The 26,908-nt window shown below is 37.0% G+C and overlaps 1 protein-coding gene across 1 annotated transcript in view; it reads left to right on the top strand.

Moving 5' to 3' along the window:
- The window catches only part of syt9b (synaptotagmin IXb), a 35,675-nt gene extending 17,166 nt beyond the window's left edge, over positions 1-18,509 (top strand). Inside the window, exons 5-8 of the mRNA XM_008411700.3 lie at positions 10,649-10,769; positions 11,164-11,335; positions 11,461-11,590; positions 17,618-18,509. Coding sequence (XP_008409922.1) covers positions 10,649-10,769; positions 11,164-11,335; positions 11,461-11,590; positions 17,618-17,701 — 507 coding nt within the window. The 3' untranslated portion in view covers positions 17,702-18,509. The remainder of the gene's footprint in view (positions 1-10,648; positions 10,770-11,163; positions 11,336-11,460; positions 11,591-17,617) is intronic.
- The last annotated feature ends 8,399 nt before the right edge of the window (positions 18,510-26,908 follow it).

The raw sequence follows: 26,908 nt of genomic DNA on the forward strand, positions 1-26,908 counted from the left end.
TTATGATCCAAACACTGTCTCCAGGCTTTGCATGAGTCTTTTTTTATGCATTAATTCCTAGATCCCCATCACACACTGGTGTGCATTAGTCTTGCGTATCTATGAAGACACACACCTCAAAGTAAATGTTGAAGCATATCATTTCTGCTCATCTGATATTACAGCATGCACAATAAGATATTCAGATAAGGCAGATAAGTTTTGTTTTTAGAAAATTTCTCCAAAAAATGCCATGCATACCAAAGATATGGTTGATATAATAATAAATGCCTCAGGTGATAATTATTTTGCTTTTGATGCTGATTAGCTCTAAATTGAAATAAGAATTAGTTTAGACAAATTGACAAACTTGATATGCATTTCCAAACACAAGACATTATTTCAAAGAAGATTTCTTTAATTTGACTGAATTATAGATGAATAACCTTGTGGAGAGTTGATTCTTAGTTACTCACAGTAGTGATCGATAATTTAATAAAGACAAAGAGTCCAATGTTTTGCTATTTAAACAGCAAACATAACCAAATTAATTGTTTTTGAGTGTCAAGGGTTCATTGCGGTCACTCAGTTGGGAGCAAGACAGGATATTTACGGCTCCTCCGTTCAGAAACTCATCTACCAGCCATGTTCCGCCTCCCGTTTGTTCAGACCGGGATGATATACGTTTGTTGTGCGGTTCATCCGTAAAGCTGCTCTTACCCTGTAAGCATCAACCCTCAGCCGCCCGCCGTGTTCAGTCTCTCCGCTCACCTGTATAAATCCTCCTCAGCTTCTTCCCGCCGTTCAACCAGCAGCTCCGGAGCAGAAAGGCTGCTGAACTCCCGGCATCGCGCCGGTCATTTTAAGGATGTTTATTGGTCCCACAAAAACTATGAAAACCCGGAATTATCACCAATCAGTAAAATCCCCGCGGGCCGAACTTGAAGATTGGATGTTATGTCGCTAACACGTAGCTTCCGTCAACAACTCAGAGGCGGAAGTCAGAGCTCCGCTCAACGCAAATAATGTTCCGGCTGAAACACGGTGCGCTAAATGATAAAACATAAATTAACGAAGCTTCGAGGCAGGTCAATTTTCCTCGAGGAATTTTAATAATCGAGGTACTCGAATCACTCGAGGAATCGTTTCAGCCCTAGTTGTAATCATCAATTGTTGGATTTCAAAATCCAGCAATCTAATTTATTGATGTGTAGAAAGAGAGAATAGACGGTCGTCGGTATAACCAGCATGTCTGATCTCCAAATTAAATACCATGTCATTTTTGATCGAACTTTGTCAAATTTTTAGACCCAATTCAATTCAACACAGGTCACAGTTTGCACTGCACATAATGCACAAAAACCATGTTGCTAGGAAACACAGCGACTGTAAAGAGCCGCTGCTTTCCAAAGGTGGGCATTTAGCAGACCAATAAACATACTTTCCAGAGTTGCTAAAGGCAAATGTTAAGGCGTGAATTACCAGTGGCGAGAGTTTACAAATCAAACTGCACCTGGGCGGCATGAAAGGATGTTTTTGTTCAGCAACAACATCCAGCGTTCATGTTTTTCACCAGCACCCTAATTTAATGGGCATTGAACATGTAAAGATATATAGTTTTAATAACTGAGCATACAGAACATGAAAAAATCTTGTGAAGAGGGGTAAGATTTTAGTGTGTTTGTAGATATTCAAGCCTTGGACCAGTTGCTTGTGTGAAGCTGCTTTTCATTTAAGTTGCTTTGGCAAAAGTATATTCATATAGCACCATTCATACACAGTGCAGTTAGAAGTGCTTTTAAAGAATATTAAAAGAAATGCTCTGACACTGGTAGACGCATTTCAACCTTCTTCATCGACAGATTTCATGACTACTCTGAATTCTCTTACCTTTGGTTATTCTCAGTGTGAGAGGATCTTTTGTAATTGTGCTCACCTGCTTCTTTTTTCACTTTTTAGCCATTTCAAGCCACTTCATGCATTAGAGGTTGTTCTCTTCTTTCTCTAAACATTTTTTCTTCTCTTTAGCAGAAGCATGATAAGAAACAGTATCTGATAAATAATATTTAGTTCAGGCTCCTTGTAGAGGCCATAATAAAAAAAAACAGTAAAAAATATCTCCAGCTAACCCATTCATATTTCAGCTTTATGTTATAATAGGTGGTGGGTTCATTTTCCCTGTAGTCGCATGCTGTTTCTCATTCATTTTTAATAACTGTTGTTTTCAGGTCTTGTTTGAAATCTTAAATTTTTTTCACATTAATTTGATTTTATTTTATTTTTTCATACTATCCACAAGATGAAAACAGCATTAAAGTAGCTTTAGGGAAAGTTTAAAGAGCAACAGAGTGTAACTTTTACTCACGAATGATACTTTAGGGACTAGTCAGACTTTAGCAGAGCCTTGTGTCTCATAATCTGCCTTTAGATCAGTGGTCTCTAACTCCAGTCCTCCTCCAGTTCTGCGCTTCAGCACACCGGACTCCAATATGAGCTCATTAGCAAAGCTCTTTAGAGTTTGACTGCATGCTAGTGAGAAACTTTCACCATTTAAATCAAATGTGTAGGACAAGGGACACACCTGAAAGTTGCAGGACTCTGGCCGTTGAGGAATGCAGTTTGTGTTCAGTGCTTAAGATCCACACATGGTCAAAAACAGATGGAAATTATTATAGAAACTTTTTCATAAATTAAAAGTTTATGGAAAATCTCCCCTTCAGCACTTTGGTAACATCAAGCAGAGACGGTACACGTAGTGTGTGGGCGTTCTTGATTTGTGTCACTCGGCTTGCTTGATGTGTGTTACATTGAATCCCTAATAATTATGGATGCAGGGAAAACTGATTAGCCCATAAAAACTGGGACAGAAATGAACTATCATTACAGTGAGTGGGAGTAACAAGCACTCAGCAAATTGCCATTATTCTGCTTGATTGTTGAGGTTTTCATTTGTTCTCTTTGTGATGGCAGAACTGACACTATCAAACAAAACGTTTAATTTTCTCCCCTTATATTAATATTTTGCTTTCTTGTTAAACAAAACTGCATCTCTTACTTGCTGGTGTTTCCTTTTCTATAACTGATATTTTTCATGGATTTTGTACTCCTTCATAAATTGAACAAGAGGAATCCCATAGATACACATTTTCTGCAAGAATCTATTTAAAAAATGCATGCGGCTCCTTTTTTTCGAGGCCACTTGTTACCTAGAATTTTGTTGATGAGGATTTCTAAAGACAGCTGCTTCTTCATCAACTACTTTAAGTTCAAAGCAACACAATGATCATTAGCCAGGCCAGCACTAAACGAGCTCTAACCTGTTTGTAGCCCGGTAACTAATGCAAGGACCCGGGGAAAACACTCCCACCTCGGAGCAGGCAGACGCATCTTGTTTGATCGCAAATTTTGTTTTCTTCCCCTTCAGACTCAAACAGCATCCCTAGCTAAATGAGGTCAGTATAAATTGGGTTAGGTCCTTTTTTGAGGCATCTAACATGTGAAATGTGGCAGTTCTTGTCTCCTGTGTCAAAGTCAGAGGCGTCAGAACTCCTAAATATAATCTCCTATTAATCATGCATGCATCCATCACATACTTCGATATCAGTCAGATGTGAAAGACATGTTTTCCTCTTTCTGCAAATAACTACTATTATAAGTATGCAGATTATTTAAGATCACAAGATAATATTTCAGTAACCTCAAACTAAGCAGATTTTGGAGTGAGAATGTCAAATGATCATATCAGCTGCTTGTATGCTCTACTCATAGTGCTCCAGCAAAGAATATACTTTACTGTTGCCATGCAAAATACTTATATATATATATATATATATATATATATATATATATATGCGCATTCATAGGCACATACTTAAATATCTTCAAAGCCAACACAGTTCCTGTTGTCAATACCAGTTTAAAATACTTCCAGACCTCTGACCTCTGGCTTAGTAGTGTTTTTATTTAATTATTTTATAGAAACCAGTTTTCAGTTTGACTTGAAAGGGTATTTTTTATTTAAAAATGTATTTTAAAAATCCAGATATTGTTGATTGTTATTGATTTGTATAAACGAGTGTAAAACATTGCTTTAACTTATCATTCATTTATAGCTGACTTCAAATATTTGCCTCAACAGTTTTATTGGGCTTAACAAAATGTAGAAACTGATCCTGGGCGTTGCTCCATACTCCTGCCGCCGTTTTTGACACAGAAGTGGAAATATGACCTAGAGTTTCAACAGTTTTCCATCTGTAAGGAAGGTCTGAAGACATGATAAATATTAAGTTTCTTCTGCCACTCTCTCCCAGTCCCCAAGCAGAACTAGGCTACGTCCCTTGGGATATCGGCTGGGACCCTGGTTAGTCCACTCTTCGATATGTGTGCATACATGCATGTTAATTGTGACTTCTGACAGAAAAATCTTCTAACCATTCAGGATTATTTTCTGTGGACAGAGTTTGAGATTAGAACCGTATAGGAAAATAACAGGCATCATCTTTCAGAAGAAGACGGTGCCTTTAAGGTTTTTTTTTTTTGTCTCAGAGCAGGCTCAGTACAACATGCCCCACTGTGCCTGAACCTGCTGATTAGTGTTGTGGGTGAAAATTGGTGAGCATCATGTGTGAGTTTTAATAAACTGCAACCTCAAGCTTGTAATAGCAACTCGTTGTGTATTCATGTTAAGGATGTAGCGCCTCACTATTAATCCATATGCTGTTAATTAGTGGAACATTAATTAAAACCTCTTCAGGAAGCCACACGTCTGCCGCCTAGAAAAGAATCCTCTTCCTTTAACTTATCCCTTCATAACACTTTGACTTGATCTCTGGAGCGATAACTACACGTCTCGTGTTTATTGTTACGTTTTATTTTAAAAAGAACATTTTACACAGTGAGACATCCATAGCATAAACAATTATCTTCCTTAAATTACTGAATTTTCTCTTAACCTTGAAATTTGTGCTTTTTGAGGATTATGAATGCACTGCTACATCAATAAAAATCATCCTTGGCATGGATGGTTTCTGCAAGTTCCAGGAGACGTTTTCTGGGCTGCATCAACAAGTTCACTTCCCATTATGTGTGTGAGGGTTAGAGAGGTCATTCAGAAGCTATGAGCACGCATAAAACATCTGCGTTGACTTCTGTGCTGTTTGTTAGTTTTGTAACAATATATCAAGGTCCCAGGTGGTAGAGTAGCCTTGTAGCAGGACAGGCAGCTTGATTTAGCGATGGGATCTGTGTGCATCTATGTGTCTTGATCATCAGAAAAGAAAGGAAGAGGACAAGGATTTGTCTTACACAAACTGGGTTATTCTTCAGGTATAGCTTAATTAATTGTAACCTTTTTCGCATTGTGTTTGTAATGCACATTTTTTTCATGCATCTCTGACTGCTCTAAAAACAACTCACCAAGCAGCTGAGATGAAAATACACACATGTAAAAAATAAAAATAAAAAATGGACAGGCCCAGAGCCCTGGCATTTAAAAATCTGTATATGTTGCTCACTGCTCTGGAAAAGCAGCAGCCTGCTTATGTTGTCAAGCAACTTAAGTTTACGACTGATTTATAAGGCCTAGGGATGAACTCCAGTTGCACATGATCACTTGAACAGATGAACTTGGCACCTTCAGGTACCTATAAATTATACCAAAGGATGAACCAGACATTTGGAAGTCCAAAAGTCCATTCCAGATATCACGCTTTATTTATTTTTCAATTTTCTATAATGTCACTAAAGGAAGCAGTGTGTTTAGGGTGATAAATCAGAACATTACACAGACATGAAAATGTCACTTTGGATTTCCTAAATTCCTAGAAGCAACCTTAGTGTGTGTAAACCTGTGACTTTGAAGAAAACTTTCAAAATTCTCCCTCATTATTCTGGAATTTGGCAAATACATAATTTTGGTAATTCTATCTAAAGTGCTTTAGAATAATCCATGAGTGTTTGTGTTTTTTTATGGTGTTTGTTTTTGATAATAGGGTTAGTAAATTGGCTTATCTATGTGAGCACATTCTCTCCATGTTCAGTTCACTTCCTGTTGTCCTTTATGTTTAGCTTCTTACTTATTTTTGTGTTTCTGTGTTCTTCCCTTTATGCATTTTGGTTTATTCTCTTATGTTTGTGCATGTCTTTTCCGATTTTGATTTCTCAATTTTATATCTAGTTCAGGTCCCTGTGTATTTATTATCTGTGTTTATGAGTCTCCTTTCCCTCAGTCTCCCTTTTTGCTCTTCTTTGCTCCAACAGCTGTTCCAAATTCTCCAAATTAGACTCCTGGTTCCCTTGTCATTGATCACGTCTCCTATGTACTTAAACTCCCTGGTCTCAATTGTTAACTTTGCTTCCTTTCGTTATGCCGCTCTGCTCTCTAGTTCTGTTCTCCTTGTGTCCTCTCTGTTAGTTTGTTTGTTCAATTCTGCTATTAAATTCTGTGCCTCTTTTCCTCCTTCCTGCATTTTGGTCCTGCATTAACAACGCAAACTCAGCTTAAACAGAAAAAGGTGCATCTGTGTCAGAATGTGATGAAATAACGTTTCCCATGTAACCTGTGTATAAATATCTAGTCTCGCCTTTATATAAGGCATACTGCTTTTACATGATAAGATTTAACAAGATCAAGTGTCTTCTCTTTAAAGGAGTATTCCATCTTACTGGGAGATGATTTAACCCCTACTTGAACTGGTGGGAAGCATTGTTGTAGTTGTTGGCATTAAAATAAGACAAGGAAATAATATTCAGTTTTTGAATTAACCTAATGTCTTACTGACAAAAATATGTAATCAGATGTTATACCTCATGACAGCTGTTCACTTCATTCACATACCTCAGCCTTTTTAAGATGCATCATTTATGCACCCACATTTAGCCAAAGCTTGAAGTTCTTCTTTCTCCTTACAAGACAAGAGGGAAGACACAGATATATTTCATCTTTATATTGTGAAGAGACAGTGAAATGACGATAATTAACTGCTAAATTACAAGTAAATCTGCTATGCTTTGTCTACCATGCTAAGTGGTCAGAAATGTCTGTTTTTGATAATAAGCTAAGATCTATTAAGTGTTTTTTTTTGTTTTGTTTTTTTCAAAGTATTGTGAGTATACATGGACAGAACTAAAGCAAATATGCAAACTGAACTACAGAAGCCAAAAAAAAAATACGTTTCACATTGTAACCCTTTGAAGATAACCTTACTATTACCTACTTTGAAGCTTGTGTACACTTCTAAATAATTAAAAAGTTTGCATGAAAGAGAAGCTTTCTACATAATACATAGAACTGTGGCCAGTAAACGTGTTTTAAGATAAAATAACTATTCAGTTCTTTTAAACTGCAAAAAACTGGCAGTTTGGACAAAATGACAATCTCACTATCCTTCACAGGCAGTTATAAAGGATCGTTTCGCTTAGCCTGATTCTGCCATGGTGTATTTATTACTGCTAAAGTGCAGTCAAGGCAGTGATTTATTTACTTCCAGTGTGCTCACTCAGGCAGATAGAGCTACTGTACTGTCGACAAGTTCAGAGAGAACAAGATCTTTAGTTTAAACCCATCTAAAGTTTTAACAACTGACCTTAGTCACCGCTGTACTCAATATCTTTTACCATTTACCTTTGATTTTAGCATATTAAAGGATTTCACTGCGTTTCCAAAACATGTAGGATTGTCTTTCTTTGGTTGACCCAACTAAAAAAACAGGAGATCACGTGGCTTCTGCATCTTTAACTTTCTGTGGTCTCCCTCCACTCCCATTAAGTTGCTTTGGAACATTTTTGATAACACTTTGCTGGTTGTTCCAGTAAACAAGCAATTCCCTTGTTGTGCAGCAGCAGGTTTATTTTGTCCCTTTTATCTCCAGGCATCTAGCTCTGTGCAACAAGAGCGGAAATTGTTCCATGTTACATGACTGGCAAAAGTAAGAATCCTGTCTGAACTTTTCTCACAAAGGTGTTGGACGGCAAAACCGGAATCAAACTCATGTACTGTATAAGAAATACTATAACATAAGTTACCTTGAAAAACATGAGCATTTTAGTCTGACCTGCATACAAATACATTTGTGAACAATGATCGGATGGTATTAATGAGACCACACGCAGACCGAAAGTGGAGCTGGTCTAAGTCTGCAAGATGCTTGTATAAAAAACCTGGCAGCTCCTGAGGGAAGTGAGGTGCTTGTCTTATATTGGAGAAGATGGACTGCTCACACTCTCGCTTGTTTATTGGGGTGCTTTAGAGATACAGGCTAATTTCATTGGAAGAGCGTGAGTGACCATAATCCTAACCGCAGGCTTGATTTGAGTGCTCATAATAGTAGTGACCGACACTCTATATCCTGTAAGCCTAACTCTACAGTCTTTGTGTGTAAGAGAATGATGGAAGAAGGAGATCACATCATCGCTGGAGCGCTTTAAGGGCTTATTTATCCTGCATCTCTTTCCTTGCCTGCATGTATCAGGTTGCAGATTCTTGTGCCTCTGCCAGGATTTATGTGCGCTACACCTCTGAGACATCATAAGCCAGCCATACGTGATTACCAGCCAATGCTCAAAGCAACAGCGATGACAAGGTGTCAGATGTAGATTCTTCCTCGGCAACACTTGTAATGAATTGACTCATCAGTCAGTGTCAGAGATCCCGGCTGATGATTGTTTGCGTGAACACATGGAAGTGTGAACATATTCTATGTGTCCCCAGGCGTGCAGATGCTGTCAACCATGATGAATTAACTCATTTTTATCCATTTGATTTTCAACAGTATTGAGAAGAAGACCCAGAGCAGCAGGTTTCTAATGTGCATGTGTGAGAGTGTTTGTGTCTCTTAAATAACACCAATTAATCTTAATAAGCATATGAAGGAGTACCGTATTTCTACACTCATTCACTACAAGTGTCATTCCTCTTCAAACTGGTTCAAGGCTTAGGCAAAAAAATTGTTCCTAAAAATGTTATGAATTCATTTTTTTCTCTGTTGAAAAAGTCTTCAGTCTATGGGATTCCAATGAAAAGTACAGTGTGACTCATACTGCCCCATCATGGGGAAACAATGTTAATGTGACCTATAGTAAAGTTCAACAGATACTAGGCCTGGCTAAAGCAATGCTGGGCTAGAGCCTTTCTAGAAGTAGTTGTAGCTTAAGTTTTAAGCGATAGTCTTTTCATTTATTTTCAGCGAATTTCTTCAGCTTATGTTTGAAATTTTAAGACAGGCAGGATGAACGGAAGGACACATGAAAACAACTACATTGTTGGGCTGTCTAGCAGTGGAATGTGGGAATGCAGGAAGGGCGTCTAGATCAATGATTTTTCTTTAAAATATGTAACAAAATTCCACCTTCACACGAGTCCATTGTGACTATTTTAATATAATTAAGAACTGCATTGTTATGAGCATGTGCAGTCTTACTATGGCACCACCCAAGACCAAGAATAGCTGCCTAAGCAATAACTCTGATCACAATAATGAAGATCAATAATGACCACAGCAATTTCATTACAGAAATGTTGAGCATGACCAAACAGGTGGAGAACATTTTCCATCACACAGAATGGACTGATTTCAATCCATCCAGGGAACTTTACAAGATCCAACAAAGATAATCCTGGCTGATTTTCAATGCCTTATTCCAATATGTAGAAGGTTTCAAGGTGTTTATTCAGGTTCTAAGATGACATAAATACAATCGCCAAAATTAATCATAACCACTGTGCTGTATTTTACTGGATAGTTGAATGACAATTGTCACTGTGATAAAGATAGTTGGGAATGTTACATTATGCTATTCAGAAGTTGTCTGTGCTAATATTCTTACTATTAACAGGTTTATTCAGCAGGGACTCATATGGCATTGCATAAATATGATGAAAGCATTTCTTCAATGTAAATATTAAAGGTAGTAACAAAACCTTGGGTTTTTTTTTTCTTTCAGAAAATGTCTTCACAAGCAGCTCTTTTGGAGCCCAATATGTTTATGAAAATGTAAAACTAGAGCTTGTCAGCACTTGTGCCTCATGAATGCACAGCTCACCTTCACACCGTCACACGTTATTTTCAGAAGTGCTAATTGGGAAAAGGGAGCCTGGCGTGAGTGCGAATGTAAATTCGTTCTGAATGTATGAAAACAGGAGAAGGTAAAATGTGAGGTAGGAGTCAACAAGTTTGAGCACAGGCTCAATTAGAGTTACAACAGCTGCAGTGCAGCATAAAATGACGAAAGGATAATTTAACTATAGAAAAATAAGAGGAGCCATGTGAGATGAGGCAGATGTCATTATGAAAGGTCTTCGATATTTTCAGTTTGAGGTGTGTTGGGTGTGATCCATGCCTGAGGTGAAGACACGCTTCATCGCTTCATCATGTTTGGAATTTGCTGTACTTTAAATCCACCTGAACGTCAAATTAATTTAATCACCAAACATTCATTCCCATCCCGATCTATCAATCAATAATAAGATACAGGTCTGGGCAATTTTTCATGTTATGTATTCTATGCACCTTATTTCTATCTGTCAGAGTTTGTATATTATAGCATGAAGGTTTCAAGTACTATATGTGTCTGCAGTAACTTTCTAAAGTGATTTCAGTTTTTATATAGACATGTGGTTTCTGTAAGAGAGGAGACGCATGCTAGTAAAATATTCTCCTATGTTTCGTTGTAGGATAATGTGGATCTTGGAGAGCTGATGTTCTCGCTGTGCTATCTCCCCACGGCTGGCAGACTTACCATCACCATAATCAAAGCCAGAAACCTAAAAGCCATGGACATCACTGGAGCCTCAGGTGAGAGTTGAACAGTTCAGTGTTTCCTTTCAGAGAGGATTTAAAGTATTTAAAAATGTATAAGAAAGGAAAACTAATTCTCTCATTTCCTTTGGCTCTGCTTGGCTCATGAGCGGAGATAAGGAAGACCATGTTATGTTCTGCGGTTGTGCCAAGACAGTTTCCACTATTTGTATAAATGCATATTAAGCTACATATGGTGCTTGAGCCATTAAAATAGACAATTATGAGTGTTTGGAGATTTCAGCTTTTTATGGGTGAATACCAGGGGTTTATATTAGCAGTAGCCTAATAGTCAGTAGGCTTTTTAATATAAAAGATGCCAATTCTTGCACTGTAAAATCCCCTCAAATAATAGAGTGTAGCTTTATTTTGTTATGTAATCTCTTTCTAGATCCATACGTGAAAGTGTCCTTGATGTGCGAGGGAAGGAGGCTAAAGAAAAGAAAGACTTCAACCAAGCGTAACACACTGAACCCAGTGTACAATGAAGCCATTGTGTTTGACGTTCCTCCCGAGAATATTGACCAAATCAGCCTGCTCATTGCAGTCATGGATTATGATAGGTCTGTACATTTAGAGCTCCCTTTCACTAAAGGCGCATTCACTAAAGGCGCATTCACTAAAAAGAAAAAACCCAGAAAAACTAATTGTGTGTGTGTGTTTTTTTTTTTATAATACTATCCCACAGGGTTGGACACAATGAAGTAATCGGAGTATGCAGGGTTGGTAGCGAAGCCGAAAGCTTGGGTCGAGACCATTGGAATGAGATGCTAACGTACCCCAGAAAACCCATCGCACACTGGCACCCTCTCATTGAGGTAGGGCCTTCTGAGACTTTGCGGCCAAGCATATCTCTAAATGTTCTAAATTGATGTTAATGTAACAAAATTATCATGAACTTAAGACTCCTACTTTTCTGCGCTTCTAAGGCAATAATAAAATGACAGGATTTTTTCAAATAAAAAATTACTTAAATGTTTTGTTGCAATAGCATGCTAATCAGTAGTAAACACAAGGATAGTTGGTATTTTATCATTATAAAAGTAAGAGATTATGCTTTTACTGTAAAAAGAAAGTTAATAAAGGCTTAAAAAATGTTTTTTCTGTACCCCGATGTAGACCTATTTCCTGTCCATACAATGTTATCAATGCTCAATTCATTTACTTATCACAGATTGCTTGCTTAATGTTATTTGCCAATAACACAACTAAAAAATACAGTAGCTGCTAACAATGGGTAGCACATTTAGACATACACAATTTGTAAACTTGGAGGGGTTTGAAAATCCCATCCAGGCTTAATAAGACTGAAACGTTTTGAATTGCTTTCTTCTAAGTAGTGTTGGTTATCTACATTTTCAGTATTTTTCTCTTTCTCAAAAAAAAAGAAAGAATGCTGAATTGATCGTACCCCCCTATCATCTGAAACGTCTTGCAGAGAACATAATTTTGCTCTTGTTCCCTGTCATCTGCCTCTTGCTTTTCAAGACATTTTCTTATCCACTACATGTTGCTTGACGTCACTAAATCCTCAGTGAGTAATTAAAACTTTACGGTGTCAGATCTAGCTGTGCACAAGGTAGATATTCTCCCTCACACATTCCTGCCATGGGACACTTTTTACACTCCACACTTATTTTGAAACTTCCTTTTATTTTGTTTTAGTCATGACTTTAGCTTGTGAGAACACATTTTATAACCTCACTGTTTTTAGCAGACCCACTGGTCATCAAATCTCACTGGTTTTTCATTGGCAATCATGTAGGAGGACATTTGTAATCGTTAGTTTATTAAGGAACACTAATTTTAGGCTTTAATCAATGAACGTTAGTGGAGCAACTCGATTAAAATTTTTAATTGAGGCGTTTGCTGTGTCTGTAATTAATTAATCACAATTATTCACATTTGAGTAGAAAACTATATATAGTCAAGATAGACAGCAACTTAATTCAAAATCCCTTGTCAGACCTCTATCAGATTGTTTTTTTAATGCACAAATTAACCAAAAGATCGCTTGTGCGTCAGATATATAGGCACACCAGAAACTCTGGCTGGAACCTTTGTATTCAAATGTGTAGATACGATTAATTGCACTAAAATATGTAACGTGTTAAAATCTATGTAATTTATTAATCATAATCAACACGTTTAATCCTGGCCCTACCAGACTTACTTTCTAACAGTTAGCAGTTAAAATGTTATGCTAAAGAGGACTTTTTCTTGATTAATTCAGTCTCTTATGAAAATTCATTTTTATCGCAGATTGATACAACCGGATGTCATTGCAAGCGACAATTACATTTCCATGAGTGACCAATTTACCTATAATAGTATAAATTGTAAAATACTGTCTCTGCTGAGTGATAATTCTGAATTAGCACTCAAATGTCATGAAACCAAGACTTAAATAAAGTTAGCACACTTGTCATTGAAATTAGCTTACCATGTACTGGAAGAAGGATCCAGTCCTGAATGCATGGTATGTTTTGTTTTGTTCTTTTATGTAATATATTACATAATATAATGTAATATATTACATTATATTATGTAATATAGGCTACATAATATAATGTAGCCTATATTAGCTACATTAATATAGGCTTCGCGCTATTCATTGACATTGAGCATATGGAGTAAATAACAGATGCACTTCATTACAAAAGTTACTTTGATGGATAACTTCCAGACTTACGCGTCTGTAATCCCACGTTTACTGTGTGTGTTTTCCAACAGAACAAAAACAATTATGTAACAGGAATGCTGCATAACCCTCACATACACTTGACTTGTTTTGCTGTGATTTCCACAACTGATGCTCCGATTTCAGAGACAGAGGGAGCGAGGTGGCTGCATTCACAGAGCTGCTTCTATTCCTGACTTCCCAGCCCACACTCATTAAAAAAACAGGGCATGCTAAAACAGATCCTGCACTGATTCATGTAAATTCATGTTGCGTTGTCAAAGCTTAATATGTTGGTTTTCCGTCAGAACCTCCCAAAATTTATATCTGTCCCAGTGATTGAGATCATCTCCATCAACCAGCATTATTTTTGTTTTATTTCCTCTCACTAAAGAAATTAAAACGTAAGCTCAGATTGACTCAAGCTTCCCTGTTATGTTCCACTTGCCGCGCTTGCTGTAATGCAAAGTGCTTTGTTATTTCGTCAACTTATGGGCTATTTGGTCCTGTCCTCACAAAATCTGTTGATGCAAACCCTCTCCAGACATCATTAGTTTTATATTCGTCCACAGCAGATCTGGCAGCGTTCATTATGAGAAAGGTGAGGGACTCCTGGAACGTTATTCTGCCCCTAACGAACACTCAGATTTTATTTGCAACAATCACGGCATTTCCCTCAGAAACAAGACCAAATTTAATGAACATAATCTGTTTCCATCATTCCACCTTCTACATGACTGATGTATCTGCTGCAAAATGATGTTAAGCCTCAGTTGTGCCTTAGAAAAAATGCAGGCACTGACAGCTTCATCCAGTTGGAGCATTCATAATTACTGTGTGCACTTACAACATTTAAAATATTTACTTAAGAATCATTTTAACATTCCTATTTCAAATCCTATTTACATAGCAGACAAGTGATGAGTTCAACAATTTGACTCGATCCACCTCCGGTTAAATCTTTTTACAAAAAGAGTTGATTTGTCTGCTTTACATAACATCAGGTAGGCTGTGCAATTGCTTTTTTTACACCCCACTGTCAAACAACATTATCATAATTCTTCTTCCACCAAATTTCCACCCACTTTCCCTAATTAGCACATCAGTGTTTCTGTGAGAGTTGCATCATACAAGATGAGGCTTGAACCTTCACTCAGATTACCCACAGATTTTCAGTGGTAGTGAAGGGATAGTGACCCTAATATTTTCACAAGCTCTGAGTACAGAAAAGCTCTCTTTCTCTCTGACACATTCATATGACTCCTCACAAAAGTATTCACACTATAAGCATGTTCAAATTTTGTCACATTACTGCCACAAGCTTCAATGCATTTTAGTGCCTAATGGTGTGAGAAAGTAGGAGGTAAGAGGGATTAATAGTTACCATGGCAGTATTTATTTTCTGCCTAATTCAGGTGGGGGCTTTTTGCAAATTAGGTGACTTCTCAATAAATTAGTTTGCACTGAATTTTACTTTGGGGTAGTGGAGTAAAGCAGGCTAAACATACGGTTATATACAGTGTACCGCATAAAATCACACACACACACACACACACACACACACACACACACACACACACACACACACACACACACACACACACACACACACACACACACACACACGCACGCACACACACACACACCTACAAATTCACACTCGCATACACCGATGTTATACATTAACAGAAACTTTGAACTTCTCACTGGGGACATTAATAATTCATCAGTTTGATTTTTTCAGCCACTGCTGTAAACACACACACACACACACACTCGTCCACCAAAAAAACAGCAGAGTCCCCCTGAATAACTCCAACCAGTTCTGATGCCACTGGGTGAAAAGTAAAGAATATACAGGAAGCTGTTTCTCTTTGTCACATGAATGAATGACTGAATCTCAAAAGAGGTTTACTGCAGGGACTTCCTGCTCAAAGAGAGGTAGGTGTGCTCACAAACCAACTTTGAGCTTCAGTCTCTGCCTTTGTGGTCTCAGGGGCTTGACTCAGGTTGGAATCCATCACTGGGTCATCCTGCCTTTTCCTGGGCAGGTTAAATTCAGATCAAAAGTGACCAGATCAACCCCCACATTTTTTATGTGAAATGTGTTATGCCCTATAGGGTCAACAACCAATGAAGTAGTCAAGTAATACTGAAGAAAATCTTCTTCTTCTAAAGATAGACCATATATTTAAGAGACACTAAAATAAAACCAGAGCAAACCTTTATCATACTTCTTTTGGAAGTGAAAGAAGCTCTGAATGCTACTTGTTTGCGGTCTCTGTCAGTTGCTGATGAGGATGGGACTGAAAAACTTGTTTTTAGTCTCTGAGAAACTGCTCGTGGCTGGAAATGATATTCATAAAACCAGAGACAGAAACCAGAAGATTAATTTAAATGAGTTAAGACAGTTTCACAGTTGGGTGATAATTCCCTTTACATGAATAAAATAACTATTTTAGCATCTACAAATAAAAACACAATTTATTTAATATGTAAATGGTAGTAATCATTCAAATAGTTGCACAAATCATAAAGATGATGGTGATGTGCAGGCTTCATTAGGCATTGCTTTCCTTGGAAATGGGACTTCTACTCTCTGTGCTCCATTTGTACACAAATATGGAAATATTTTATGCCCACACGTGCATATCTGTAGTGCCAAAAATGTATTTTAGTGTTTAGGGCTACCACTGAGAGCCAAGAGTCTTCAAAACTCTGATGTACCCCCAATTAGTACCTCATTCAGTCAGCTGTACATGCCACAACTGTTCACAATCCAATGATGTACAAAGGTATTGACAGATGTTTTCCCACCATAGAGCCCTTGTTTTAAATCCCGAGTTTGGTTTTTTTATCCAAAATGTACAATAGAATAAAATCTTTATTTTTACAAGCACACTGCACAACCTCTGTTAGCAGAGAGCCTCTCCATGTTTATTAATCTCCAATTAATGTATTTAATAGATGTACCAGGCTCATGCATACAATTATGTCAAATGAACTTAAAGTTCACAAATCAGACCAAAACTAACTTTTTAAATCATAAACTCGCACCAGCAGTTGAGTCTGGGTATCTAATTTTAAAATCTGGATTTTCCCTGTTGGAACCAGACAACCAGACCAAAATAAAATGATTGTAAATCTGGGTCTTGGCTGCACAGATTACCAACAACTATGGTAGCATAGTTGCTGTGCACCAAGAAGGTCTTGAGTTCCTGATCTTTCTGCATGAATTTTGCATGTTCTCCCTGTGCATGTTGTGTGTTCTCTGCATACTCTGCCTTCCGCCCACAGTCCTAAAGCAGGACTGTTCGGTTAATTGTTTTCTCTAAATTGTCCTTTGGAGTGAGTGTGTTTGTGCATGGTTGTTGGTCTTGTGTACCTCTGCGTTGCCCTGTGATGGAAGGATAAGTGGTTATGGTCAATAGGCGGATATGAAATCTTATATCAAGTCTTGGATTCTCAACAACAGACACAGAAGAACTGTAATACTCAATCCCATTTACAAGAGCCGCTGGGAAACAACCAAAACATAAAACATATTTTCACCCTTTGAACCATTTTACAATTTCCCACATTACAACCTTAAAAGTCAGTGTTTAAAGCAGGTAAACTCCTGGGATTTTACCGGCTTTATCCTCTGACTGTAAGCAACATTACTGTTTAGCAGTAATATGTAATATGCCCAGTGAGTCCAGTTGAACTTGAAAGAGACTCTGGGAAAGGAGCTAAAGATTAGAATAATGGCAAAGACGTCTTCCACTGCTAAAGACATGGAGTAGACCTCCAAAGATAAATGATCAAAATACCAGCAAAAAACATATAAAAAGCAGAAAACCACCCAAATGAAGCACCTGTTGAATTATTATTTTTTATTTATTTAATTGAGACTCACCTTAGAGGCCAAGCTCTCTTTGGGGCCCCCTACTGGTCCGTTCTGTACCAAACAGACATTTAATTTGCTAATGCGATGGGCCAACTCTACTCATGCAACTGTGTAATTTATCATCATTTATTAAATTAAATTAATAAGGAATCTTCTTTTTATTTTTGTCATACACAAGCAAGTGGTCTGACTGCATATCAATTGTGTCTCTTCAAAACTTTCTGACGCTTCTGTTTCACATCTGTCAAAAAAATGTTTGTCTTTCTTGCGCTATAGTGGGTCGGACAGGGAGCGACGGTGAGTGGAAGCCAAGGAGGATCTACCAACTCTCTGAAGACGCCACCACCACCGTCACCATGATCACATGCACAAGTACAAAAAGATCCAATGTCTCAGGGTGGGAAGCGTTGCAAGAGTTATCAACTGATAATCCTGTTTGGGAGTTAAGACATGTAAGGTGTGACTAACAGTAGCATCGTCAGCTGTAGGCCAGCATTAAAGCTGATTTGTCAATGGGTTGAAATCAGTTTCAATGTGCAAATACCACAAAAAAGGCTTATTCCACTCGTCTACATCCTTTTGTGTCCTCACAAACCAAAAAAGCAACAAAACAAAAAAAAACACTTAACATTCCAACTGAACCACCAGAATGCTCTTATTTGTCATACCAATCTGTTACTGATAGTATTAACAAAATGAAATTATTTGATGAGTCTAGTGTTTTGTTTTTCTTGCTTTTGCCTAAGCTTGTTGATGTTTGTGGACTAAAATGATTTGCTTTTAGGCAAATGTGTTTTGGCTTAAACTGTTAATTTGTGTGAGTGGCCAGTTATAGACAAAGTGTTTGCTTTATAACAAAAGATAAGTTAGAATTTAATAAGAACTTTCTTGTTTAGATAACTCAACTTTTATATTTCTTTATCTGTTGTGGAGAGTTGTCAAAGTTTAACATGCACTGTATGTTGTCAGTACTGGCGGAAATGAACAAAGGGGATTTTGTACTGCAGGCTTTGGTTTTACCCCAGTGGAAGACCTTCCTGCAGAGCACTTCTTGTTAAGAGGTTTTGCTAAAAGACTGTCAATGGCAGAGACGGATATTGTTTTTGTGCATGTTAAATTGTCATTATTTGTTAACAGGATGTTGTCAAAATAAAGCAAAGAAAATTTTGAGAGTTGTCCTCAGTCGTTCCTCTGGAGCAAATGCCGCACATTGTCTCAGATAAACGAATGTGCTCTTTGATTTTTTGATTTATTTATTGTTTTGTCTGTGTGTGTCATAAATAAGTCTCCTCCTAATACTGGATGAAGAAAACTACCTAGTTTTCTGCCTGATCAGAAGCACATCAAGCAGAAAACTTGATCAGAAGCTGCAATTCAGAAACATCGGTGTTTCTGAATTGTCTGAATTGGAAAAACTCGGTTCAGTCTGACGACATTATGCCACTTTGTAGTTATTTAGACCCACCTCATCATTTTGTCCAAGCCAATCAACTCCAGGTCCTATTTATTCATACGCATCTGACAAATTGTGAGCTATAAAAATGGAATAATAAAATAAGATAATAAGAAGACATAAAATAGAAAACAGAACAGAAATGTGTGTCTTTAAAAGAGAATCAAAAACAGGAGGTGAAAATGCATGTGTGGTATTTCAAAGTTTTAGAGACAAATATAAAAAGCCACAATCTCCTCCCGAGTTTCTACCTAATTTCTGGGACAAGTAAAAATTACTGGTTTGTTGCCATAAAGAGCTACATCATTTCATTTTTAAATGGACTGTGGAGGCAATGGGGAGCAATGTTGTCTAAATGTAAATTTAGCATACAGAAATGTGAACACAGGCTCTCTGGGTGTAGTGTTCAGTAAGCATTCAACTTTTCGATTGCCGTCTCCTGTTTAATTAAAGAATCTTCACCTTGAATATCCATCCACCAATGCCGACAGAAGCAGTGAAGTTGTGGATTGTAAAAATCCTAAAATTAGTTTTAAGGCAGTCCACAGAGTTGAGGTGAACAGCAGAGCAGAATGAAAATGATCTCTGAATTTGACGCTTTAATAGACCCCTCTCAGATTCCACTAAATCATTATATCCAATCTTCACGTATGAGGAAGTAGCAAAATATCTCTTAAGCTTTCTAATGAATGCAACACATTAAAGCAGTAAAGTCTTTTTATGCTGTTTCCTTTTCTAGGTTCATGGAGCTTTGCTGATGTCTTAGTATTATGTCATATTTTTCTCAAAGCTCCACTAATATTGGTTAGCATGTGCCTTTTGGAGTAATGCATACAGATTTGTTATTTTTTTTATCTACCACTACCTTTGGTATGTGCCCAAAAAAAAGCAGCTCCAGATAGTGAACCCCACATCAGAGCTTGACCTGAGGCTACTATAGCATTGACTTTCTGAATATGGCAGCCAGACTCGCTTATCTTTAACATCGGTGTGCTCCAGTTGACACTCTAGAGAGATGATTAACATCATTCTCTTACATCTAAGGCTGTAATGGCTTTTCTGTGATATCATACAAAATGACCCAAATGAATGCTTTTAAATCAAAGTGTTTAATTTTTTTGTTGTGGTTTATTTCAATAAAACATTCTCAGTTCCCAAAAAGGAGTATGACTCATTGTGAGGATTGCTAAAAAAATAACAGATTTCTTCTACAAATAGCTGACTGTCTCAGTGTTTGTTGTTGTTGTTGCTGTTGTTTGTTTGTTGCACAATTTTGTATTCTGCACCTGAAGAAGTAAATGTTGCCACAGACACTTCCTCTGAGCTTTGAAGAGAAACTGATTTGTTTAGTTTGGTAAAACTTATGCAATTGTGCAAAAAGAGAAATGTTAGCATTAAGATATCTGACTTGATACCAGTCTTTTCAACCATAGCTTAAAACACGCTACCTATTTTGTAATTGACTTGCAGCACTGAAGTTGAATCTAAATGAAAATAAAACAGAATTTATGGCTTTAAAATTAATTGTTCAGACTTAGAAAACACCTTCAAAAACCTCTGAGATTTTGCCACAAGCTGCTGAATTACTGATCAAAGCCCTCCAGTCTTTTAGTTTTTCTAACAAATGTTCCATAAAACAAGTTCAAGATATTCCTATTTTATTTGAGATATATTTTAACGTACACTAAAGATGGCACTTACGAGATTTCAAACCAATGTCAAGCAAGAAACTCATTCAACTTTACTTTCTAAATCATCAACTTCAGGATCAAATTTTAAATAAACCACTCTATCCTTTAGAGTGTTCTGAAATATCTCACATTTTCTGCTGAAAATAAGACATGGAGCTGTTACGAAGAAATGGAGAAAAAGGGAGACCTGGGTGCATTGATTGGATGAGAGGTCATGCTTCTTTAGCCTGGATCTTTAAACTGGAACTTGAATTTTAAGCAGGTTGGGCTTCCATCACATGTTGCCATGGTGAAAGACCCAGGTAAGAAGTGAACCAGCTTTGTGACACTGAAAATCCCAAACTGACCTGAATAAATCACTAATCCTACTTTTCCCCAAAGACCCAAGACAGGCAGTAGAGAGGTCTCTGTGAAAGCAGAAACGTGTCATAAAATGAACAATTTGTTCAATCAATAAAGCTCAATTGTTTTTTATGTTAGATTTATCATGAGCCATACAGACAACCGTTGGCATTTGTGCTGTTATGCCGTAAAAGGAAAAGCGCATGTTCTATTTTCAACAAGTTTGTTGACCCAGTCAGTCATAAATAGAGACACACACACACACACACGCACGCACGCGCGCGCACGCACGCACGCACGCACACACACACACACACACATATATATTATATTTGTAACATCTGCAAATTACAAAAGAGAGAGAACACAGCATTTAACAGACTGGGTCAGAGAACTTGTTGAAAATAAAAGGTCTGCTTACAGGTTATAGAAAGATGAGAGCTCTCCACTGACTTTAAAATGAGAGGTCACACTGTGAGAGCTGGAACTCGTAAAAAACAGCGTTTTACAAGACAATGCAAAGTAGGAGAAGATTTAGTACAAAAACCATCAGACATGCATTTCTTCTCTGATTTTTATTCATGTGAATCCTCTTTTCAGTCCATAGAAATGATTTGTGCCCAAAGACGTAACTGGGTTTTCTCTTCAGTTAGTAAGAGATGTGCTGAGGTGACACTCTGCAGTTTGACCTGTAATAACTTTTATTGTCTGTTATGTGGTGTTTTTGAAATGCCCTTGACAGAAAGAAAAAAGAAAAAAAAAACTACAGCAAGACGAAATTGCAGTCCTTTGAGAAACTTTCCCGTGTTTTTCTTTGGAGGAACAAAACTTTTAGATAATATTCACATTATAAAGAAACAACCAGGTGAAATCTTAATTAAGTCTTCAGGTGTTGATTGCTTTTCAACATCAAAGCACCAAAACTATTGTAATTTACATTACAGAATACCAATGGTATTTATGCACACCATCTCAAAATATGGCCTCCCCTTTTTTTGATATCCTACAAATCAGACTATGACTATTTTACGTTTATTCTCTAGTCTGGACTTTCAGGGTTGTGTGCTGTGTTCTCGTAAAATGTATTTCTATGTTCTGAAGGTCAATACTGATCTCGGAAACACCTAGTGAAAAAAAAAGAAATACCTCCCATGAACAAGTCAAACTTCGTAGTGGAAAAATTTGCTCTTTCACTGGCAATTTCTTAAAACACGTTTTTCCATAAAAATGTTCCCTCCACATTTATTTAAGATAGACAGCACCATGCTGTATAAGAGAAGGGGAAATTTGAGACACTCATCATTAAATGTTCCAGTTGTGGTTTGCTTTGCTGCTCATTCTGCTTATGCAGACATGTAGGTGTTCCACTAGGGCCCAATTTGATTACTCTCCCACACACGGATGCTTTGAGCTGTTTATCTCCCTGTTCCCATTTTAACATATAATATTTTCATTTCCTTAGAGACCTGTTGAATTAGTGCTACTCGACCATTTACTGACATGAGAACGGAGATTCTACACTCAGCTGTGAACACGTTTGCATTCAAACTTTTGGGTTTACAGAAAATACAGGATTTCAAGAGACTTTTTTGAGACAAAGGCCTGTTTGTGTTTGTCCATGGATGTACTGTATTCACAAATCACATGGTCAGTGATCAAAAATATTAATCAAAACCAACTGTTAATTTTCATTATGGATACAAATTAAAACTTAACACTGGCCTGTGTGAAGTTTGCACATTCTTCTTCTGCGGGTGCGTTCTCTCTGCGCACCCCAGTTTCCTTCCACAGTCCAAAAATATGGTTGTTAGGTAAATAAATCGTCTCTAAACAGTCCTTAGAACTGTGCGTGTGCATGGTTGTTTGTCCTGTGTGTCTCTGTGCACAAATAATTCACTTATTTCTATTTTTGTTCAGTTTTGCCACAAGTACAAGTCAGTGAACACAGCTTCACAAATCTGTTGCTCAATATGTGTGACTTCAGATCCACGTCTTCCAAGTTGTTTGTATAACAACCCAGCTGTTAGCGGGAGGGGATAGAGTGTGGGAGCGTTGTCAGGGCAACATATTCAGCCAATCATAGTGAGAGCTCTAGTTTGGCCTGGTTTTTCATTCAGTCTTTATAAACAGTATTAAATGGCACACAAAACTGAGGCAAGTTATTTTGACAAAACACTTTCTTAGTTTTTGCTACTTTTGCCTTTGATTAAAAAAAAAAAAAAAAAAAGTAACACACATCAACGACACTCCATCTTGCCCATTACAAGTAATGCATTTTTTTTTTATCTTGGGTTGTTTAAAGTTATTGATTCTAGTCTCATTATTTTTCTGTGTTCCTTAGTCTCCTTCTTCGATTAGATTAGCTTTGTTGCTGTTGTCTCTAGTTTAGTCTTTTCTTAGTGATTCTAATTCACTGTTTGTGTCTTGTGTTTAGTTATTTAAAGTTAGTCCAGTTTTATTATGTCTACATAGTACAAAGAGTGAACAGGGCCTCTTTGTTCACTCTTTTATAAAGTATTCACAACTTTTTTAGGGCCCCTGTATAAAACAGTGTTTCTGATGGGATTGCATTGAAAATGCACAGTTCACTTTTTAAGTTGTTCTAAAATTCTTACGTTTTGAGAGATTTTATTGGTCAGATGTTCTTATGAGCAGAAGTTATTTTGACTCCTGTATGACATTTTCTTCCTGTTTCCCAAAATTTTATCTGACTGCTATGTAGTATGGGTACAATACTCATTTATACTTTAAAAATAAACTGAAATATCCTTTTAAAAAGAGGGTACAAGCCACTAATTATGAGTGAACAATAGCCTGCTCCGAAGGGAAGCTAATTATAGAAGGTTGGGTAAATGATGCCCCATTTTTACATTCTCATCAACATGGAAACTGTCAACGCACAGAATTGTGTGTTTTTGATCTCTAAAAAAAAAAAACAGGATAAAAGGGGCTTGGAGGTGGTACTGGGATCATCCCACCAGTAAGTAGATGTGAAGCAAGAGTAAGTTGAAAGAGCTGCAAACGAGGTCACTTAGTGTGCAGCTACTTCATCCCCCAGCGGGACTCTGAGCATCAGCTGCGATGCACACAAACATGTGTACGCACACACCGATTCACATACCGTAATTGCTCAGGCATGCTAATGGTACCACTATCGAGATCTATTTTCTTCTTCCTGTCAGTGAGCAGTGAGTTACTGACTTGTTTGTGATCTTTGTGGGACAAAAAAATGCCAAGTACTGTGCTATGTTCAAAATGTACTGCGACTAAAAAGAGGCATTTAAACTGGAGAAGAGATAATGTACATTGTCCATCCTTCGTCATTTTGCAGAAAATAAAAATTTTATTTGAAATGAATGTTTTAGTGTTTTTACATTATTTTATTGTATTTAGTTTTCAACTTTCATCATTACGTTAATATAAAACAAAAAATCTATTCTACCTGTGTTTGATTGTATGGTTTTATGTCTGTATCTAATCCTTAAACTGCCTTGCACAGCCAATTTTTTAGTTTTTTTATTACAGCATAATTACTTGATCACTATTTGAATGCAGTTGTGAAGGATGCTATAGGATGAAAAGAGGAAACATATAAGCAAACAAGAAACAGCTGTGAGAGGAGCAGGAAGCCGTGACAGTGAGGAAAAACTGGAGCTAATGGCTCATTCTTATTCCCTAAAGAATGTTAGTGTTATCTATTGTTTAAAAAAAAAGACACGCATTGCCTTGATGGTCGGACAAAATAAATAACATACCATGGTGATTCTGAAAATCCTGTTATTTCATTTTAAGATTGTTACCAAAAGTAGAAACTCACTATGTCAGTTATTAATGTAAACATTTTTAAATTAGCATAATTTCTAGGTGTTTGGTAGTTTCTTGCTTGTAATTTTTGTCTGTTTGTTTGAACTTCTCTTTAAATTACTGTTTTATTGTTAGTTTTGGATCATTTTTTTCCTTTCACCCATAGCGTGCCAGTACCAGCCTCATCTTCTGACAGCCTGTCAATCTGCTTCTATTCACAGTTGTTGCCTATCATCTGATTGCCATGACCTGCATCCAATGCCAGTCTCCATTCTTCCTCTGTGTATTTATAACTCACCAGTTTTATTGTTCTTTGTTGGATCCTCTGTTATTCTAGCCTTCCTCTAGTCTTTGTATTTATTTTCAGTTCTTCGTTAAGCTTTTCATTATTGCACATTTGTCTCTCCCCTACAGCTTTTGGGTTCTCCACTTAACGGCAATGTTGCAGGGTATAATACTGATTTGACCTTGTTAATATTAGGTCCAATAGTTTTGATTATCTGCATTAATTTAGCTTGGTTTGGGGGGTGCAAGGGATACAGTTGGGTCCTTTGTCTGCAAGAGGGGTGCGTTGGCGCCATAGTGAAAAGAGTCCACTAGGGGGACTAGTGCGCTCTTCTCTACACTCAATAAAAGAGTAAGTGAAAGAGCACTGATATCATCTCGTGATCATTTCTTCTTTTACACTTGTCCCTCTAATAAGGGCCAACACCAACATTGCAAAGTGCATAATAATATTGAAGAATACTGCTAATTTACCACATGTTAATTTTTCCATTCTCTATGTGCTGTACTTTTACTTGCAAGGCAAAAATCATACTATTATATAATCAGTGAATATCAGTTCAGGGCACTTTCAAAGTTTTTCGTCATTTAGAAAAAGAAAATATATATATATATCCTTCCCAAGCCACAGATTTTCCCCTTAAGTGAACTCTGACTTCCCAATATTGCCAAATTATTTATCATATTTCTCAGATGTCACAAGCAACTAATCAGTTAATTAACTAAGGATTACTTAATCCTTCCAGATTAAGTAATTATTAACAGTTTCAAGGAGAACAAAATGTTCATAGCAAACTAATATTCTTATACATTTTTCTGGTGCATGTAAGTTAAACATAAAAGCAAGAAGATAAGTTTTGACAAACCTACAAATCCAACAAATTACCAACATAAATCAGACTTTTTTTTTTGTTTTTTTTTTTGTGGAACTGAAGTCATGCTCTCAGATAGATTCAATTCGGATTACAGATTATCCACATTATGCCAACACTTGAAAATTTTGGACTTTACTTGAAGAGGGTCCACTTTAAAATGTCATGAAATATGGAAAACCTTTTTTCTTCTTCTTGTTTACCCAAGAAGGTGGGAAAGCTTTCCACCTTCACTGAGTGAGCCTTAATGTCTGCCTGGAGCACCACAGCTTATGGCTTCATTTACCTTAGTTTCTGGTCCTCTAAAATTTTGATTTTTATTCAGACACCTTCACTTAAATGAGCAAACATTTTAGTTAGATCTGTACATACAAATCTGTGAACAAATACGCTGATGCTTGGTGGGATAAACTGGAATAAAAAGTGTTGCAGCTTAGCTGCTACAGACATAGACGTGATGCATCTGCAGCCATCTTGAGCTTTAAATAGCTCGGGTGTCTTTAACTTTGCAGGCCTTTTCAGGCTGGATCAATCTTCTTTGCATCATCATGTTGGGTTGGTAGTTTATGCTTTCGCAAATGGAATCTGTAAACAGGACTACAGACCAATTAAGATATAAACTTCATGGAAATTGCAAGATATTATTTTTGAAGCTTCAACAGCTAAGAAATGTTAAAATGTTAAAAAGCAGCTGTGTCGTTGAAAAACCAAAAGTTCCATTATTGAACATCATTTCATGAATCTCTACAGCTGCAAAGTCACCAGCATCATGTTAATAAAAAGGAAGAGTAGCGACCACGGACAAATCAACTGGAGAGAACCTTAGAATATGAGAATTGTAAGGTTCATGCTGATAATGTAAAAGCTAAAATGTCAAAAAACTATTGCAAAATAAAATAAAACTTCCTAAGTAAAATAAAATTACTTTACAACTTGTGGTGTTATTTATTGCTTTGCATAGGTCAAGAGAAACTCTTTAAGAACTAACACAAACCTCTACACGCTTCAAAAGAATCATAGACGGATTATAACCGCATCAGTTTATTTTTATTCAACTAATGAAATATTTCTGTGCATACTTGAAAATGTATTGATTTAGAAGAGTCAGAGCTGCACTGAC

Source organism: Poecilia reticulata, chromosome 6 (genome assembly GCF_904066995.2).
Source record: "Poecilia reticulata chromosome 6, P_reticulata-male-v2, whole genome shotgun sequence".
Classification (NCBI taxonomy): Eukaryota; Metazoa; Chordata; class Actinopteri; order Cyprinodontiformes; family Poeciliidae; genus Poecilia; species Poecilia reticulata.